General features: G+C 41.8%; 1 protein-coding gene across 2 annotated transcripts in view; it reads left to right on the top strand.

Moving 5' to 3' along the window:
* STAC (SH3 and cysteine rich domain) overlaps positions 1–20,389 on the top strand; it is a 121,148-nt gene that overhangs the window by 49,257 nt on the left and 51,502 nt on the right. For both annotated transcript variants that reach the window (XM_019483455.2, XM_014602501.3), the window contains exon 3: positions 20,176–20,276. In XM_019483455.2, coding sequence (XP_019339000.2) covers positions 20,176–20,276 — 101 coding nt within the window. The remainder of the gene's footprint in view (positions 1–20,175; positions 20,277–20,389) is intronic.

The following is a 20,389-nucleotide window of genomic DNA, read 5'->3' as shown; positions in this document are numbered from 1 at the left end:
GTACCCTGTCTAGGATGGCACCCAGAGGTGGAGATCCAGTCACCCATGCCTAGTTATACTACTGTTCAGGATTAAAATCTGAGATAGAAATGTGCCTGTTGCCAGATTGTGACAGTGTGCTAAGTATGTGTTGTATATGTGAACTGCATACCTCAACCTCACTGGCAGATACTGTAAAATAGGGGAAAATGGAGAGGAAGGAAGTGTTGCAAAGGCAAGTCACTTGTATGCTTTTCTGTTTGTTCTCAAGCATTGATGCTGCCTGTATTAATGAAGTCCAGGTGTACAAAGCCAAGTTGTTTTGACAAAGCAGCGTTCACGCCACAAGAGGAAAAAGCCAAGAGCTGTTAGTGAGTTGGAAATGGCAGAAGCCCAGAGAGAAGCCAGCTGTTTGTTTCAGGTTTTTAAAGCAAACAGCTTTTTTTAGTCAAATTGTCTTAATCTTTTCGCACACAGCTTCCTCTCACTTCACAACCATTGAAAATGGAGTGGCATAAGCAACACCCATGTTAATAGCTAATAACAGAGCAAAGGGGATTAAAAATAACCTACCTGTGATGGGCACTGCTGAGCGTTCTGCTGCCAGCTTGGGGCTCCTTTTCCCTCTTCTCAGCATGGTCAGTGCACTGTTGTTCATTTTGCACCTACTTCTTCTGCCTAACATTATTTTCCAGACTTCAGCTTCATGGATCAACCTTCAGTACAGATAAGCTTCTATGAAAGTTCAGATGCTTATCCAATGCTTATCTCGGAAAACACACAAGAGCCACAGTTTTAGCCAAGTCTTAATTTCACTCCATTTTTTCAGGTTTTAAGAGATGGGTGCAAATAATTTGAGACTACAAAAGCTATAAGCCATTGTTTGAAAGTCTGCCTTGTTTAAAGTCTGACTCTCTGGTCTAGGCATTGAATTATTAATCTCATTTGACTGGGGCTTTAGTACTAATATTGCTCCAATCAAGCCCAAATCATGGTGCTTAGCTGTTCTTTATTTGGGCCACCAGGCCAACCTTCTTGCCCCGTTCCCTATTCTTTTCTGTTCTATTCTCTTCAAGTTCTTATAACCCTTCACTTCCTCAGGATGTGATCACCAGGCACTCAGTGACATAACTGTCACCTGTGATTGTCTTTTTATCCCCTTTTCTTCCATTGGGGAAGCGATATGAAGATTATAAAAAAATTTTAACCTCTGCTGCACAGTGTTTAAAGATAGGACAGTGAAATCTATGTTTAGGCATCCTGTAGCCTGAATTTCACCAGTCCCTAAGCCACAAACATGTATGCCTAATTCAGCCTCTAATTTAAAAAAATGTTAACTTACATTTAGGTTTTACCACAGATACCATACTAGTTTGAAGAAGGATTTGGGTTGTTTTTCGCTTTTTCTAAATCAAGTTACCCATTGATAGTACAAACACATTCTCATCACCTATTACTTGTTGCTGTTCAGCAAATTTAGTAGAGCTTATAAACTTCAATGTCAGTTCTGTGCATCGCTACCTTCCACCTTCGTTCTAAGTGGGGAAAACCTTCTACAAAGACCTTTATGTGTGGCACTGTTTTCTGGAAAGAGAATTGCTATTGAGACATTGATGCCAGTTTGTTTAAAATGTATAAAATTAGATATAACGTATTGCATCTAGGCTTTTTGCTTAAATAATGTATGTCACTGTTAATTTATTTATTATGTTGCTCTTACATCTTTATCAACATTTAGATGACTGAAAATAAGACATGATATTTTAAGAAATGTGGAGGTGGATATTTCCTTTCAAGGACAGAAGTATTTAGCAAAGCTGCTCTATAGCTGACATGTAAATTCTAAGACAGCTCTGGCTGTAGCGTTGCTTATGGGACAATCAGCTCCATTATCACCATAATGTTAAAAGACAGAGTGAAATTTGCCCTTGGACAAAAGGCCACCATATACCATATGAGCTACTTAAATTCCCTTCTAAAGCCCTATCTCAAGAGCTTGTAGATGCAAGCAGATCCTGAACCTAGAGACCAAATCAGGTGGTTAATGCTGAAAAGAAGATACAGTGCTGATTTACAAAAGGACAGGATGCTGTCTTTACATATGTATTTGTGAAACAAAGGTAAAAGGGGACATGTCCAACAGTTAGATGTGTTTTTTCTGAAACAATCCTTGAAGAAAAACCTGCCTGTTAATAATGCTTCATTTTTTTTCTTAACACATTACTTCTCAAGAAAGCTATGTTGCTAGCAAGTCGGTTCTAATTTTATGCTGTTTTTAGCATGCCTGCACAAAAGACAACCCCTTCCCCCTCTCCTTTTTTTCCTTTTGCTATTTCTACATAGATATTTTAAAAAGAAACATCCATCTCAAATTTTTAGAAAGGGTATGAATAGGAACTTAAGATGATTCTAAAAGAAATAAATTCCCTGACAAAAACATTAACATCCTGTCCTCAGCTGATTGATATGCTGCTATTACATTATGCTCAGGCAGATTTGTACAGTTTGACAATGTAATTCAGGATTCAGTGAAAAGTGGTATTTCAAAGCTAACCTCCCTGCAGCGCCGCTTGCTGCTTTCCCAACAAATTTAACTGTAAAAAAAATAAAATTAAGGTGCAAACTTCTCAAAACATCAAAGTCAAACCAACACTGTCATTTTTTTATAACAAATCGCCATAAATAAGTTATCTGCTTTCTTCATTCCTTGTCAGTTCTTCAATTATATTTATAGCTTTCAAAACCCTCCCTTGTACATATCTGCTATTCACATATAGGACTCCTTTTCCACTGTGTTCAAAGAGTTCAAAGACTAGTCTGTTCAAAGGAGAGGGCTATTTGTGAAGTGTTATTTCTTGTCTTCAAAAATAAGTTAAACTGATTCTTTTTAACTGTGCCATCCTGACAGCATTGAGTACTGAAGCCCTCTGTTTATCTACAGAACAGGTAGACACAAAACACATTTGCCCTTCAACACCTGATACGGAGAAATTCTCTTTTGGGTAAAAGATACCTTATTCAGAATTTGGTCTTTCCACTGAGAATGCTGGTGAGATAATTTTATATGATGTTCTGGGATGTGATAAAAGAATATTTAAGGTGACTTGCTGCAGCTGCAGAAATATAAGTCACAGCCCTGCCCAGTCTGAATGCTGTCTGTTGCATATGTATATGTGGTCATTCAGGCTGGGGAATCAAGGGGCTGAATATGATGTTAACCATGCCACTATGTGATGTGCTACTGTTCTGCTTTATTCACACCAATTCATTCAACGGGTAAGCATGGGTGAACCTTTGAGTTGACTTTTTGAAACTCTTGACTTAGGCACTCAGTTGGATCTTCTGCAATCAGTTGCAACTCCATTGAATTACCTCTGATGTGCCAGCTGAGGATCTTCCCTTTTTTTATTGCCAGTGCTACCAACTGGTGCTTGTAACGGGACCTCTTTTGGGAGCTGTTCTCACTGCTTTTATGAAAAACCAGTCTATCTGTACTCTGTTCCTGTCTTTCCTTCATTTCCTCCTTTCAACACCAGGCCTGGAAAGAGGAAGAGGAGATGAAGAAGTTTCCTCACCTGCCTCACCACCACGCCTGCAGGAGAAGCAAGTTGGGATCTGGGAGGAGGAGAGGGGGCAAGAGGCAGAGAGGTTTGTCTTAAAGAGTAAAAAACAAAGTTGACATGAAAAGTGAGGGAGCTTATGTAATTATGAGGCTGAGACAGGGGAGGTGAAGGAACACAGAGAATTAATTAACTAAAATATTGGAATTTGAGACAAAATTGGAAATCTTGCACCATCAGACAGTATTTTACACATGCCCCCATAATTTGATTTTAGTTGGGTCTGGCTGCTGTGGAGAGAACTGGAAAAAAAAGAAAAGAAAAATATATGTCTAATCTTATTTTGGGAGAAGCTAACTCATGAGTTTGAATTTTGGGGGCTGGCAAAAGTGCATCTCACCAACTACTCCCTCAGCTATCCACACCTTCAGTGCCCCATCTGAAACACAAATGAGGTTAGAGCTTGTTATTCACTAGCATCCAGCAGCCAAACCAGGAAATAGCCACAGAAGAATTTTTAAAAATAATCTTCTTCGTTTCAATGTCAGTAGTTCAGGACCAAAGGGACAAGAAGAGGCCAATGAGGTCCTTTAATAGACTTCTTTCTATGCATCCCAAGCCTCTTGCTGGCATATTATTGGCCCTGGCAGCTTTAATGCTCCATTTCCCATAAATTCCAGCTCACAGACAGCTTTCCTTTGACAAATCCAAGTGTGCCTGGGGAGGAAGGGGGGAAGCATACATTATTTTTATCAACCTCCCACAGCAGAAGTTCAAGTTCTGTGGAAAATATGGGGGAAAAAAATTTAAGCAAAAGATAGAAAAAAAATCCATCTGCTGACTAGCACGTTTCTCCAAACTGGATTGACAACTGTAATGTCTAGGCTGCAATCAGTTTAGCAGTCTTCTTTATGCTAAGAAAAGGAAAATGACCCTTTAGGTCATATTTTACTCTGATTTACAGCCTATGAATGAGTTAATGGAGTCATACTGGGTACAGGGTAGCAGAGAGTGTATGGCCTTTTGCTGCTGCTCCCCGTCAGACATGGGGGATGAGGGAAGTTTGCACGCAACAGCTGCTGCGCACCACCCTGGGGGTACACTGCTCCATGTCCAGCCACTGTGGGGTACACTGACCCAAAAAGGTTGAAAACCCCCGAGTTAACGTATCACAACATAATTCTGTTTTGTAAGAGAAGCGTGAACATGAGAGATGGAAAAGTAGCTTGTTATAGAACTGAGTGGAATATGATGATTTCAGTTTACAGATATCTGTATATTTTCTCCAGTTCTGGCTCTTATGTGCTCTACTCCCCAAATGTTACTATAAATTTAAAATGCAGCCAAGCCCTCCCCCACCTCCCACAAATGCAGCTCATTTTAAAACACTGCTTCCTATAATGCTTAGCTTTGTTCTGCAGATTTTTTTAATTTGGTCCCCTTGTACACAACCTGTAATCGAATAAGTGTAATGATGTACACCTGTCTCCTCCTACACACAGGGATGGCGCACAATGAGGCTGTTGTCAGTAAAGCTCCTGCATCAAAGCTCTTGTCCAAAAGGTGTGCTTGTCTAAAGTTTGTATCATAATGTGCATGCACAAAGAGGCAGAATTAAGATGGCGCCAACAGCCTTAAATTTGGCACAGTCAAAATCATTGTTTGGGAACAATAATTCTCCTAGCATAGCTTTCAGCATGTAATTTCCTAGATTTCAAAGCAAATTCCCTTATAGGCAAGTATGCCATTGTAAATATGTAGACGAGTGGAGGGACATACAGATATATATATATATATAGAACAAATGATAGATGGAAACAAACTAAGCAAAAGGGAAAAATAAAATGGATTGGTTTTAAATGGAATAATATATGTTGGAAGACTGATTTGTTTAATGCTTACAAATGTATGTGTTTTCAGCATGCCTTTCATTCATGCTGAATGCACCTATACTTGGACTTTACTGTGGAGTAGACTAATAGCTCTGCAGTAAAACATCACCATCTACATGTGCGCCAGTATTAGGGTGCAGTAAACTAATTAACTCTGCCATGGTCAATTAATTAACTCTGTTGGGGACTGTACTGTTTTCTGGTGGAGTCATCTACTGTGCTGAAACACATGTATAGATGGTGACCAGATGGGGCCAAACTCCTGCCTGCCACCTAGCAACATGGCTCCACGGGGTCAGCACCCTCATGCCCCAGCCAGACCTTCTGCCACCCAATGCTACTACCCAGAGCCTGGGGCTGACCACCTGTGCCCTCTGCCAGCTGGCTTAAATTGCCAGAGTGTAGGTATGTAGATACTATGCCTGGGAGCAATTTACTCTGGCTCAAACAGTGAAAAGAGAGTTGGTTAGGTTTTTATTTTTAAATTTTCAAAAGTTTCAATGCTTTTTTTTTTTTTGCCAAATACATATACTGATGAATTGGTGTGAAAATTTGCATTTTTTTGTGCAAACTTTTGAAAATTTACAAAATCCCATCCATTCTTCTCATGCAGCTCTAAAAAGGGGTTATTATAAATATGTGAACTACAAGATCTCCCAGAACACCAGAAGACTGTGACCTGTGGAATTCAAATAACACTAATGAGACTCAGAAGAAAGGTTGCATGATTCAGTCATTCCACAAGATTCTCAGTTATTCAATATCTAATGGCTGTTTTAGCCAAAGAAAATTTAAAATTCACCTAGAAATGGATTCAGGCTGAATAGGGAATGAATAAAGCATTTCCCCTAAACTGCTTGTGTTTTATCCCAGGGAACAGGCACTTGTACATGTGAGGGGGGGTTACGGTTGCATTCTCTGCCCCCTAAATTGAAATGGTGAGTTTTCATTGAAACTCACCATTTCAATTTAAGGGTTTCCATCACTGTTATGGCGACAGGCCCAAGCCTGCCCAAGGCCAGGGGGCGAGCTGCCAGCAGGCCGAGCAGCTCCTGAGCTGTGGGGGCCCAGTCCTTCCCTCTGCAGTTGTGGCACCCCCCGGGCCAGCCATGTGAGCTGCTAGCAGGCCAGGTGCTGCCTCAGCTCAGAGGCAACATCCGGCCTGATCCAACTCTTCCCCGAACCTGAGCTGAGGCAGCACCCAACCCACTAGCAGCCTGCCCAGGCAGCCTCAGGGGGCACCTCCACCATGGAGGGAAGGACTGGGCTCCCTGCAGCTCAGGGGAAACTTAGCCCACCGGCAGCTCACCCCCTGGCCATGGGAGAGGAGGGCAGACTCCGCCAAAGAAAGAAAGTAGGATTGGGTCCTTTGCCACTTCCGTCTTCAGCAAGCACCTGTTGAAGGCAGAAGCAGTGAGGGGCCTGATCCTTTTTTTTTCTCTGGAACCTACCCACCTCTTCCAGGGCCGGGGGATGAGCTGACTAATAGTTGCAAACTAAGCTCAGGTTGTAGTTTATTTTGCAATGATGCAAACTCATTTAAAAACACCCAAAATTCCTACGAGTGTACAGTGGAATGCCATTAAGCTACACAAAGTGATATTTTCATCACATGTACATGGTAATGGCATCACATGTACAAGCACCCGTCTTTCTTGTTCTGTACTCACAACGAATGTTTCCTCATTAAGGCAGTTTTTCACCTTGGCCTGGATCACTTTCATCTGGTGCACTGTTCTACACCAGGCTCTTGTCTGCCTATGTCCTTAGACTAACACGGCTATAACCTATACCCCTGCTCTACACCAGTGTGTCACTGAATACATTCCTTGCTTGATAGGCTAAATTCAACCCAGTATAACTCCTCTGAAGATAGTTTTATTTTAAACAAACCCAAGGTGGTCCTATATTTTTGGTTTAGATGCCAAAATATCTTGGATTGGTATGGAAAGATAAGAAAATAGGGACCTACATTTCTAAATGTCCTGCCTCCAGTTCTCAAAATAAAATGTATGGCAATTGCAGCCAGTGTGATAGTCTCTTTTGTGTGTCACTATCAAATTTGCATAAGATTGAAAATCTATTTCTGGGCGCAATAAATGGGGGTGGGAGATAATGAGCATTTGTGGCTAAGGTTCTCCTCCAGGCAAATTTCAAGTCTGTTTTGCTAGGAAGGAGTGATAGGAAATATTCATCCTGCATGGCAGAACTAGCTGACTGCATTTGAAACGCAAGGAAAGTCATTGCTGCAAAGTTCTGGTGCTGTGGTGTATGCAGATAAGCACAATGGAGTCGCAAAGTGCAGCATGGTGTGCTGATTCCTTCTGTTGATGAATAATCCATAGGTTTCAGTATTTTACAATGTCTTTATATTGGTGCTGCACCTTGGCTCTTTTTGCATAGCTGCTGTCACACCTGAAGAGGGAAGAGCTACTTGCAATGGACAAGGGGTGTGATTCTCCCATGACAGTGTCCAAAATCTTCTAAGTGATCTCTCTCTCTCTCAATCACATGCACTTGCAGGTGTGCCTAAATTTTATAATCCAGTTATTCCTAGGTACTCAGGGTTTCCTTTCAGCTTTCTCAGTGCCTGTCACTTTGATGACAGTTTTAAAACAACAGGTAAAAAAAACCAAACTAGAGTTTTGTGGTTCCATCTCCTCATGTGTTTAACAAGTGAGAAAATGTTGGGGTAAGGATAAGAGAGAGGAAGACAAAAACTTGTTTTGCATTTTCATCTTTTGAGGCAGAGACTATTTCCCTGGAAGACAGTGGATCCTTGTTTCACATAGGGGTGTATGAAAGAGCACAGCCAGGACTTTAGATTTAGTGTAGTCAAATGCTCTACTCCCCATTTCTTACCTAGAACTAGGATATTCAGCTGCCACAGTTTCCAAAACTGGCTTCTAAATAAGAGTTAGATTTTCAAGTATACTGCAGCTCATCTCATTATAATACTTCATACAGATTAAGAGATTTACTTAGCATGAAACTTGCTGAGCTCTTGGGAAAATCTAGGTACTTGCTTTTGTGTTAAAATGGGACCTAATCTTTTTTCAGTTTAAATCTGGCCTTGCTCTCGCTGCCTAAAAGACTTCTACCAAGGTCTTATAAACATTACCTGCTGCTAAAGCACCTATTAATTATGTTCTTCCAGTCCCGTTTTCTGGGTGCATTAGCTGGAGACTGAGGAAAATGACTTGGAATAAGACACCCATGCACAGCCACATTTGGAGGGAGGGAGGGGGGAAGGTTATTAAAAGCTATTTGGAACTTTGACATGGAATTTCATGTTTCATTTTCATCAGAACCCTTGCACAGATAGAACTGCCTACAATCGTTTCTTTTTTTAGTTCCCTTTAGCAAAATGAAACTGCAGCAACACAGTATTATGCAAAATGAAAGACAGAGTATCCTTCTTCTTAATAGATGTGAAACAGCTGTTCTCCTCAAAATATGTGGGGGTGATCTATTATATTCAAGGGGCAGCAAAATATACAGGTATCCTTTCAATCCTTTTCTGAATTACAGGTACACTTACAGGTGGCACTGGCTAATTAAGGTTGTTTAAAGTTTCTTCACAGTTCGAGTGGCCAAGGTCTGGAACGGGCTCCCAAGGGAGGTGGTGCTCTCCCCTACCCTGGGGGTCTTCAAGAGGAGGTTAGATGAGTATCTAGCTGGGGTCATCTAGACCCAGCACTCTTTCCTGCTTATGCAGGGGGTCGGACTCGATGATCTATTGAGGTCCCTTCCGACCCTAACATCTATGAATCTATGAAAGCAGCATTTGTCAACCCATGGGTCACAACCCAAAAGTGAATTGCAAGAATATACAAAAGGATCACGAGCAAACTTTAGAAATGGAAAAATACAAGAAACCGTGGCTTTTCCCTTGCAGGATGGCAGAGTTCTAGCCTGCCTCCCTACCCCGTTCCCCTTGGCTCCACACATGGTGGAACTGCAGCCTGGGGGTGGGGGCCAACGGGTTGGGACTGGCCACTGATGTTTACAAATGGGTCCTGGTACAAAAAAGGTTGAGAACCACTTGTTTAAAAGTATTCAGTTCTATAATCTTGGGGCCCTGGCACATGTATTTAAGGTATTATGTCTTAAATGTAACTAGATAAATAAATACCATAAATAGTAACCTGAACACATTAAATCCAATTCATGGTGTGATAATATAACAAATGAACCACAAAGATATTCCATATATAATATAGAACATCTTTGTGACATGTTTGTATGTTGCCTTAAATTGAACACGGACCTTTAAAAAGCAGTGCTCTGCATCATGAATTTTAGCACACAGCGAATTTCAAAGAGCACCTCTGAGGCAGCTTTGCTGGGCATCCCTATCATGGACTTTAAACCCCATGCCTGGCTGCTCTGGACAGGTTCAGGAGATCAGAGGCTCCCCAGTGGCTGGGACAACCCTAGTTTTCAACTAGATCTGGAGAGAGGGGAGAGGAGGAGGAGCTTCTGATCCCTGAAACCCAGCAGCCTAGCTAGAGCTGCCAGGCACAGGGTTTTAACAATCCACTGATTGATGGCCTGGTTGGGACAACCCTGGGTTTCCAACTAAACCCAGGGTTGTCCTAGCTGGGGCCAAAAATCAGCTAATTAGCTCCAGCCCCCATACTGCACTAGGAACTCAAATCAACCCTAGCATAGTCTGGAGCCAGTTCCCAATTAACATACTGTCAGCTCTGGCCCCAGACTGCACCAAAACCAGTTTGAGTACATAGTAGGCTCCTGGGAGCCAGATGAGAGTCAGCTGATTGCTGTCTGAATGGACCTGTGGGCATTCCTCTTTCTACTTGCTGGTGCAGGGAGAGTCCAGGATGATGATCCCAGGCTCCCCATGCACTGGCAAGTAGTAATAGTTCAATTAGGATCTCATCCAGATCCCAACAATCACACCATTAAATTAACATGTGCCAGGTGCCTCTTTTCAGTTGCTTGTAACTTTTTTCAGGCTAAAACCATTCAGACTGAAATTTTCTATACTAGGTGTTGACATCTGGCTGCCTTTTCAAGAAACTTACTAGGAAACTAGAAGTTCTTTTTCATCACAAAAAATCACCCACATTTAGCCAATATGTGAGTGTGACAAAAAAATTGGAGCTTGTGGCACATGCAGTAGTGGCTATTTGGCACCTAATATCTCTTCTGTCTGCACTGAGCAATCACCATCCTCTCCTGACTCCTACATGATGATTGTATTTTGCATATGCCATCTTCACACACACATTCACACAAACTAGAACAAATGGGCTGAAAGTGTGGCTCTACTTCCATTGACTCTGAGAACATGAAAAAAATGAGAAGGGCAGGAGCAGAAAGGACTAAGATTTGGAAGCTGGAGATCGACAGGAGCCATTACTGGCAGAGGTTCTCTGAAAATGAATCTGTTATGCAGATTATGGTGATGCCTGTTGGACTCTTCTTTAAGAAAACCAGCTGCCTTTTTCTCTAGCTATACTATCAAAGACATTGTGCCAAAATTACTTGGCGCTTTTGACCCTCATGTGTAAAATGGGGACAGTACCACTCACATCACAGGGCTGTTCTCAGATTCATTCTGCGATTCATTCTGGCTGCATCTATATGAGCCTCTGACTGTGCAGACATTGTAAAAATAAGTACTAAATGACAGCACAGTAAATGGAGTTACTGCACAGTAGCACTACCAAATGGCTTTTTGGTGATGTTGTCTACGCAGTAGCCCGAGACGACTGCAGTAGCGTCATGTCATGCTTTCTGCCATGCAATGCTACTGCACAGTTGTCATGGGCTACTGTGCAGTCAGTGTCTCATGTAGATGCAACCTCTGAGAGCATTCATTTGGTCTGTAATGTACCAAAGACTAGATCCTGTTTTACGAGTTAGGAATCTAAGCTGTATTTAGGCCTCTAAACAGCTGTTTTCCTCAAGTCCTTCAAAACCCATTGACACAGTACTTTAGTGGTTCTTCCTCCTCACCATGTTTTGTGACTTAAAGGCAAGGTGTAATATTACTGAAGTAGACCTGTTAATGGTTTTTCAGGGACTTGAGCAGGGCAGACTAGAATCAAACTTAGATGCCTAAGTGCCATTTAGATACCTAAGAAAGTAAATAAGACCTGACCCTAATATGTTATGATGAAATCACCATAAAAAAATTGTGAGGATATTAATAACCCTGTATTCAGAGGTGGGTATGAATAGTGTGTAATATAATTAATGCAGGAAGTCTCACACTGACAGGTGATGGTAAAAAGAAATGCCAAATAGCTACCCATTCAGTAAGCACAGTCCATCTTGTGCGTTGAATGAAACTGCTGCAGAAAAACAAATCATGTGTGATCCTGTAACGAAAGACAATATCATAGTGCATATGCACAAAAGGGTGAATTGAGGTTGCATAGAATCTTAATTCTGACAATCCTATCTTTTGAGTGCTTGACTTTAGAGGAGTAGCATTCCTTTAACCCAGTGTGGGGGGTTAATGTAATTGTAAATAGGCCAGCCAAGCAATTAGTTGTCTGCTCTCCCTTTCTCTAGAAAACTAGAGCAATACATCCACGTTCCAAAGCACCTGAACTCTTTCTGAGTTACTAAATTTCACAGTTAATTGCAAGGGCTTTAATTTCTGCATTACTGATCGTGCCTAAATTGAAAGTGCTGTCAAACTTCTGGTTAGTACAAACATTTTATTTAGCACTCTACACTGGTTGCTTGCAGCTGTGCCTTAAAGGTTGATTTAGAAGAACATTAGCTGATAAGGATAAAAATGGGAGGTTGAAATCAGACTCTCAACTGTTTACAGGCCAAGGAAAAACAGAAACCAACAGAGAGATGACCAGGCTCACATACTGAATCCAAGGAGTGCATGTACCAGCACCTCAGACAGAGGATGTTTCTGTCCAAACTTGCTCTTTAGCAGAAGCAGAACATGTTTTGGATATTTCAGAGGTGAATCTAGAAGGATAACATTCACCTTTACCCCCTGTTCAGAAAAACCAGCCAACTGGGACAAGAATACAAAGAGAGGCTTTTTTTAATTTCGAACAGGTTCTCCTAACATTTATTTGGGACCAAATGAAAATGTCCAACTAACCCTTAGCTAGCTGACAAATTACAAAAAAAACCCATAAAACCAAATCCTAACATGTCTGCTTTACTGCAATTCACTTAAGCATTACTACTGTGTTCCCATTTGGGGCCCATTCATCCTTTTAAGAGATATGATTATACTTCTGATTTCCTTTGTCAAGCTGAGCCAATTAAATGGAGGAGAGCTGTCCTCCCCTTTTTTTATTCCATCCTCTTTAGATAGATTTGAGTGCCCTGATTTCCACAGAGAGCTCCTGCACTAGGGTAAGAAAAAATCTAGACCTAAATGATTAGTTAGTTAACTGTGAAAACCTGGAGACTGTTGCTGCACAACAGGGAAGAGAATTAAAAAAAAACCTCATAACTTCATGCTGGGGAGTTCACTGAGGCTGCAGGTATGAAACTAAGGGCAGATTTTGGCTCACAGAATGGTTCTTATAAGCATTGTTACCATGAACTAATCAGATGACTAATGTTCTGTGATCTGTAAAATACTTCTGTGTGTGCCTAAATGAACTCAGGGCTGTGGGACTGTAGCCTTGCCCATTCTTCAGGGAAAGAAATTGTAAGCCTTAGTTGTTCCGATGCATTAACTATAAGCTTTGAGACACTAAGTCATGAGAAGGGCTCTAAAGGTGTATGCAACATGTAAAATAGTAAAAAGTAATCCCACAATTCTTAAGGAAAGCTGCCATCCTTCATATACACCATTCTACAATTGAACAAGGCTATCATGAGCATTTCATCTGCATATGAAGAACTAGACACTGCAGATATGGCTGAGTCCTGCTAGAGAATGGTCACCAGCATATTATTATTATTAGACTCTAACTTTGGATCACACCTGGTTCAAAGCCAACTGAGTTTGGGAAGAGGCCAGACAATATTTCTAGATGTGGTCCTCTCAAGACCATTCTTTATGAGTGACACACTCCTGTGGCATACCCTTCCATCTCCCTTATGTGGGTCTCTATAGCCCATAAACCCTAAAACCATGGCTGGAGCTTCCAGATTTCCATAGTTGTGCATGTACACTTCTTGGCGTCCCACTTTTGCGGTACTTTAGTTGTATATAAAATCTTTGAGGACCATGTGCCAGGCTTTGCCTAGGAGTTTGTAAAGAAAACGCACTGCACTGAAAACATACAAGCATTACAAATCTTTAGGCAAAATAACAAAAACCTGTGCTCTCTCCCTGGAGTATATATTTACCACTTTCTGTAAATCCTCGGTAATTGTCAATGTGTCAGGTGGACAGGATACTCTTACTCTGCCTCCTACAGTTCTCTGTTGCCTGACCATATCTGACTGGTGATCGAGAGACTGCAGAAGATCTTGCCCTTAAATAGGGTTTCTGTCCCCCCCCTATCATGTAGCCATCTTCAAATCACAGTTACCTGGTTAGCTGAGACATTCCAGCCCAGTAGAGTCCAAAATGAAAAAAAACTATGTTCAGGCTGGCCATTTTCAGTAACAAAATCATTGTCCCTTTCTTTGGTTCAGACATGTGTTATGTGGCATGTGTTATGTCTTTTCAGTGAGATGTTACAATAAACTGTATTGGTCTGTCCTAGACCTCTCTAATTAGTTACCTTTACACAGTGAAAATATAAGCCATGGTTTACTGTGCAGTAGAGCTTACTGTGTAGTAAGCATCTGCATCTACACATGCAGACCCTTACTGTGCAGTAATTGGCTCTAATCACAAGTAAATTTGCTACCTACAAATACAAGTAGCAAATTTACTTATAACTAGTAACTGCCCAGTAGTGCATGTGTAAGCTCCTGTCCAGGAGCAAATGTGCTCCCAGTCAACTGGGCAGCAGGAGGAGATTGCTCCCTGCCCCCGGAAACTGCCTGCTGCTGTGGCAGGTTCCACCACCAGAGCCCAGGTGAGGACAATGTCCCCCTGCCTCAGCCTCCACTCCATGGTTTCGGGGATGACAGTGCAAGATCCTTCTTTTCCAGTGGCAGCTCCATGGTCATGGGTCTCGGACATCCTTATCTCCCAGCACCAGCTCCACAGTCACGGGGCCAGCACTGAGAGACCCTTCAGGGACAAGAGCATAAAGAAAGGCTTTTGATTTCAAACAGGTTCTCGTAACATTTCCTTGGGACCAGAGGGAGACAGGTGAAAATGTCCAACTAATAAAAAGCCAAATCCTACCAGCACCTCAGACAGAGAATGTCTCTGTCCAGATCTGTTTTGCTTCTGCATTTTGGATATTTCCAATATGAATCTAGAAGGATAACATTCACTTGTCCCCCTTGTTCAGAAAGATCAGCCTACTAGGACAAGAACACAAAGAGAGGCTTTGATTTCAAACAGGAGCTGGCACTGGGAGACAAGGATCTCCTAGCCTGGATCCCGTGACCACAGGGCTCAGGCTGCGGAAGAAGGATCTCCTAGGCCCAGCCCTGCACTTGTGGAGTGGGGCCTGGGAACCCCCTGTGCTGGGGCAGGGGGACATTGTCCCTGCCTGGGCTCCAGTGGCAGAGCCCTCCCTGGCAGCAGGCAGCTCACAGGGGCAGAGAGCAATCTCCTGCCCCTTTCTGCCCAGCTGACTGGGAACACATTTGCTCCTGGCCAGGTGCCTACACATGTGCTACTGTGCAGTTACTGCGCAGGTAGCAAATTTACTCATAATTAGAGCTAACTACTGCACAGTAAGCATCTGCACACGTAGCTGTGGATACTTACTGCTCAGTAATTAGCTCTACTGCACAGTAAAGTATCTCATGTAGACGCACCCGCTGTAACCATTATTTTGAGAACCATGACTTACAAGGGCCGGTTTCAGGGCCGCAGGAAGCAGAAGCAGATTTGCTGCTAGGGAGCAAATCTTCTCCCACATCCCTGCACACGTAGACACATACCTGGGAGAGTTTATTCTCAAGTAATCTGCTCAAGAGTAAACTGCTCCCACATTATTTGCACATGTAGATGCACCCAGTGTGAAGTAAAGCACACAGTTTAATACAAGCTTGTTCTATTACGGGATGGTAAATCCTATATTATCCTGATTGACTAGACGATTAAATTATATGTATTATATTTAATATTCATAATTACAGTAAACTCTGAGCAGCAACAGCACGGGGTGGTGGGAAGCGACGCACATGGAGAGGGGTGGGCTGCAGCCGCATGTGGAGTGGCGACAGCACAGGGTGGTGGGTGGCAGTGGTCACCGCTGCGTGCAACCTCCCCCCTTGCGTCCGGCCAGCTGGAAATTCTGGTTAATGGAATTTCCAGTTACTTAAATGCCAGATAGAGATTTTACTGTATAATTTTTTCTAACCCTTTGGTTAAGGGGAGCCTGTATTTAGAGCAGCTGATTAACATTTTTTATAAGAAAACAAGTTATTTGCAATTCCAGATAAAAACATGCCATGGGGTGAGGAAGTGAAGATTTTGATACAAAGCTCATTTAGGGTTGAAGTTCTACTTTAGCTCTGAAAGTGCTGAAATGTTACTAGAGGGTCTCATGAGATTTTGTCAACTGGCAGGACCAGATGTTCACACAAATTTTCTGTAAAATCTGAATAATCCTTTTCTTCTCCTTTCTGCCCCCACAAAACCCCAATCCTTTTCTTTGCTATTTTTCCGATTTAACTTGGAAATATAATCAAAGGAGCAGGTTCAGGTTAGGGCATTAAAATCAATTTCAATCCTACTTCCACTGAATTTTAAAATGTTTGCATTCTGAATTCTGCTCTTGCTCAATCTCTAATTTTATGTTAATGGTTATTTTCTCTAGTAAAGATTTAAGGGATATTTCAAAATATATATACAATAAGGCACAGTCTTTCCCTTTCTATGGGCATGAATTATGCCCACAGTATTTGCACATGTATTTTCAGCTTGCGGATTTATGCCAACACTTGAACTGTTGTATGGAAAAGTGAGTGCCAGTTCTGACAGTACTAACTGTGCCTACAAAATCTGTAAAATGTAATCTTGTGAGGATAAGAATAGAAAGCTTGGGAAGCATAAATTTAAATCCAACATAACCTGGTTTAAAGGCCTAAGAATAGCTTACTAGCCTCATGCAACAGGAAGCCTGGGTACAACCTTTGGCATAAATCATATTTATAGGAAAACAGATCAGTTTAATGATCTCTTCTTTATTCCAAGAGATTATAGCACTGCATCATCAAGTATATCAGAATCTGATACAGGCTGTTATGCTTAGCAGTCAAAATGCTGGAGGGGCCCAGAACTGGATTAACAGAGATGATAGAGTTGAGGCTTGAGGTGCACTGATTGAGCCATTTGGCCCAATTCTCCTTTTGCCAGTCACAGGAGGGCCTAACAATAGAAGCATTGCATTGCTTAGGGAATCATCTCCAGGATATCCAAATAGGGTATCAAGCCTAATAACTAGCAATGTGTTTACTGTTGCCTGCCTGGAAATTTTAGCAAACACCCCAAAAGGAACTGGTATTTGTGACCTTTCTCATTGCTTAGGAGTCAGTCTTAATTCCTCATATATTTTTATGAGCTCTGGAGAGCTGAGAAAATACAAAACTCAAACCTCACTAAATTCTCCAAATATATCTAGAAAACTAGAATCTGTTTTCCTGTCATACTGTTACTAGCGGCCTTTGAGCTCCAAAAGGAAAAAGGCTGCTGATAAGATTGATGACCTCTGAATGGCTAGAGGATTTAGATGCACAAGTCCCATTAGCTGTAATTAACATTTAAACACAACCCTATTCCCCATCGCATTTCTTTACCCATAATGTATATATCTCAGTTATACCAATGTAAATCCAGAGTAACTCCGCTGAAATAAATTCAGATACTTCAGATTTATAAAGTTCATCTGAGATAAAAATTTGATAAAAACTTTGACTTTCTTTTACATTTCAGTCTATGGAATAGTGTGTTCCAAATACTGCTCCTTTTCTTGCACTATGTTACCCTGAAGCCAACGGGACTACATAAGTGGGAAGTCAAAACTTGACCTAGGGGCAAAATATTCCTCCCATCTACACCAACAGCGGGTATGCCTACATTTGCATTAACACACTTTGGTCAGTGTTTATTAAATCTAGTACCTCCAGGTACATATACATGAGCAGGGAGGTTGCTCCGACATACTGTAATTACAGTGCATCAGTTAATTGAGTCTGCTGCAGCATGGCAATTACTAGCCAGCATTTTGTAGATCAGTGTCCCTGCACTTCAAAACGGTGGCAGGGGTGCTTTATCTAAAGCTCATTTGATCAGTTGTAGATAAAACACCCCCACAACCATTTTGTAGCATGGGGATGCTGCTACATGAGGCGCTCTGGGTGTTTTAATTAAAGCAGCTCTCAGAGACACTCTAATTAAAGCAGCCCCTACACGCACATTCCTGGAGCATGCGTATAAATGCCCTTCGGGTATCTCTACCTGTGCACTTTAGCATGCAGTAGACTATTTTACGTAAAAAAGTGACATTATGCTAATGCACAGTAAAATAGTCTACTGCGCATTGAGCATCACTAAAAAACTGTGCACGTGTGCTACTGCACATTAGCACAGCCTAATGTGCATTAATTTAGTACTGCACATTGGAGGTACTAAATTTAATGTGCATTAGAAAAGGCAGGTGAATACACACATAGACACACCCTCCATTGTGAGGTACCAGGAAAATGTGCATTAGCCTGTCTTAATGTATATTCAATAATAGAAATACAAAGTCCTTGCCCTTTTGCAATTCATTGTGTGGACTTGATTGTAAGCCATTACTTACATGCTCAGACGTATTTATTTCAAAAGAGAAAAAAAATGTGTTTAGTTTTGAAAAAAGTATATATTTATACAGTGTGTGTATCTAGCACGTCTATTCAGTACATAGGGCATGTGTAGATAAAACAGGGGCCCTAAATTGAAGCAGTGGGTTTTTAAAAACACTGCTTCAATTTAGAGCTAAGTAAATCCCCATGTCATGCACACACCTATGCACTTACCTACCTCTCTGGCGGCAGGGAGGGGAGGGTGAGCTGCTGGTGGGTGAAGCAGTCCCTGGGCTGCGGAGGAAGCTGGTGCTTCACTCCGTGACAATGGTGCCTCTCCCCTTCCCCTCCCCCAGGCAGCACCCGGCTCGGGCAGTCCATGGAGGGAAGCACTGGGCCCCCGCACAGCTCAGGCGGGCTCCAGTGCCAGGCAGGCAGGCTCCAGGCTGCTGCTAGGGTACCTGCACGGGCTTCCTGCAGAGCCCCTGACTTGCATGAAGCACAGTGTTTTACTCCACAGCTTTAGGGCAGCAAACTAAAACTTCTCAGAGGAGTTTTAGTTTGCTGCACCCCAAGTCATTTAAGGCATGTTATGCCTGCAAATTTGCTACAGTGCCTGGAATTACTGTGCAATACACCACCAATGCGTGCAAACACCAACACCATTAAAGCAGTGCAAAAGCATTTAACTCATTTTAAAGTGTCATGCACACATGCCCCTCATTTCGTCTACACACGGCCATAGTTATTTACTAGTATAAAACTAATATAAATGAAAGGAGAATCAGACCAAGTGTACATACTGTCACTCATTCTCATTAATCCTTGCAGGCATAATATGGTGTCTCTCTCAGAGGCCTCCCTATAAGTCTAGTAGGATAGTGAAGATGGAGTCTTGTTTCCCCAGTGTTTGCTGCTGTAGTCGTTGACTGCTAGGAAAGGTGGGTCATTGTCTGTGACACAAGCACAGCCCCACAAAAGTCAATAGAGGTGTAATTGAAATTTGGCCAATTTATAAAGAAGAAAATCTTACTTATGGCATGTATTACTCAACTGCAACTGGAAGAGTGATTTTTAATCTTTGTGATTTCAATAGCAGTAATGACCTCATGACTACCTATGGGTTAATAACCAGCTAGGCTAACTGCAGCTCTGCTTCTCTAGTCAGTCACAAAATGCCAGAAGAAGCCTCTGCTTTCAGGCATTAATTGCTGGCATTAAACCTAATTCTACTTTGACCTACACCCTGTGTAGCCCCATTCACTTCAGCTCTGTTAAAAGGAGTTATAATGTGTAAGCCTGAAAGAATTTCATTTATAACGTTAACAAGAGATATTGAAATGTCTGACCCCATGGCTGTTTGGAAACACCAGAGAATTCCCTGACCTGTGGTTATAGTTACTCCCCCACATTCAGTGCCTTGAAAGCTGACACTACAGGAAACATTGCCCCTGAAAGCAACTTCTAGAGAGACTAATATTTTGTCATTGGCTTAATGACATCCTTCCCCGAAGTGCTTCCTTTAGAAGTAGCAGTTCATTGGATTAAATCATCTAGCCAATGTAAATCAATATCAGTCAATTTTTAGTACAGCAGCATGCATACCAGATTAGCTACTCAAATAACCAACATCTACATGCATACTCTCAAGTACAGGCATTTTTCCTAACCCTCTGAATAATAGTCTTAGCAACTCTGAATAATAATTACAATAATAATAATAATCAGTATTGTCCTGGGACAGAACCTCCTAAACCTGGAAAGCCAAATAGAGCCATAGGATGGAGAGAGGAAAATAAAAGTTTTACTCAGACTTATGCTACTGTAATCAGCCTTCTGTTTGATTCTTTTAGGTCACTGGTTAAATGCATGGAAAATATTGATTTTGTTTAATTAAATTATCTCTGTGCATTTGACAGGGACAAATGCTAAACATGGACTGCGCTGTAAGGCTTGTAAGATGAGTATCCATCACAAGTGCACAGACAGTATTGGACAACAACGTTGCATGGGCAAACTGGTAAGCAAGCCGCTCCGTATAAATTGAACACTGTGTCACAGCCACTAGAAAATCAATCCAGTCCATATATTCTGCCCTGTTAGCTGTTACCACATGAACAGAGTCAATTGGTA

This window comes from Alligator mississippiensis, chromosome 5 (genome assembly GCF_030867095.1).
Source record: "Alligator mississippiensis isolate rAllMis1 chromosome 5, rAllMis1, whole genome shotgun sequence".
Lineage (NCBI taxonomy): Eukaryota > Metazoa > Chordata > Crocodylia > Alligatoridae > Alligator > Alligator mississippiensis.
This window is presented reverse-complemented; position numbering and strand designations above follow the sequence as displayed.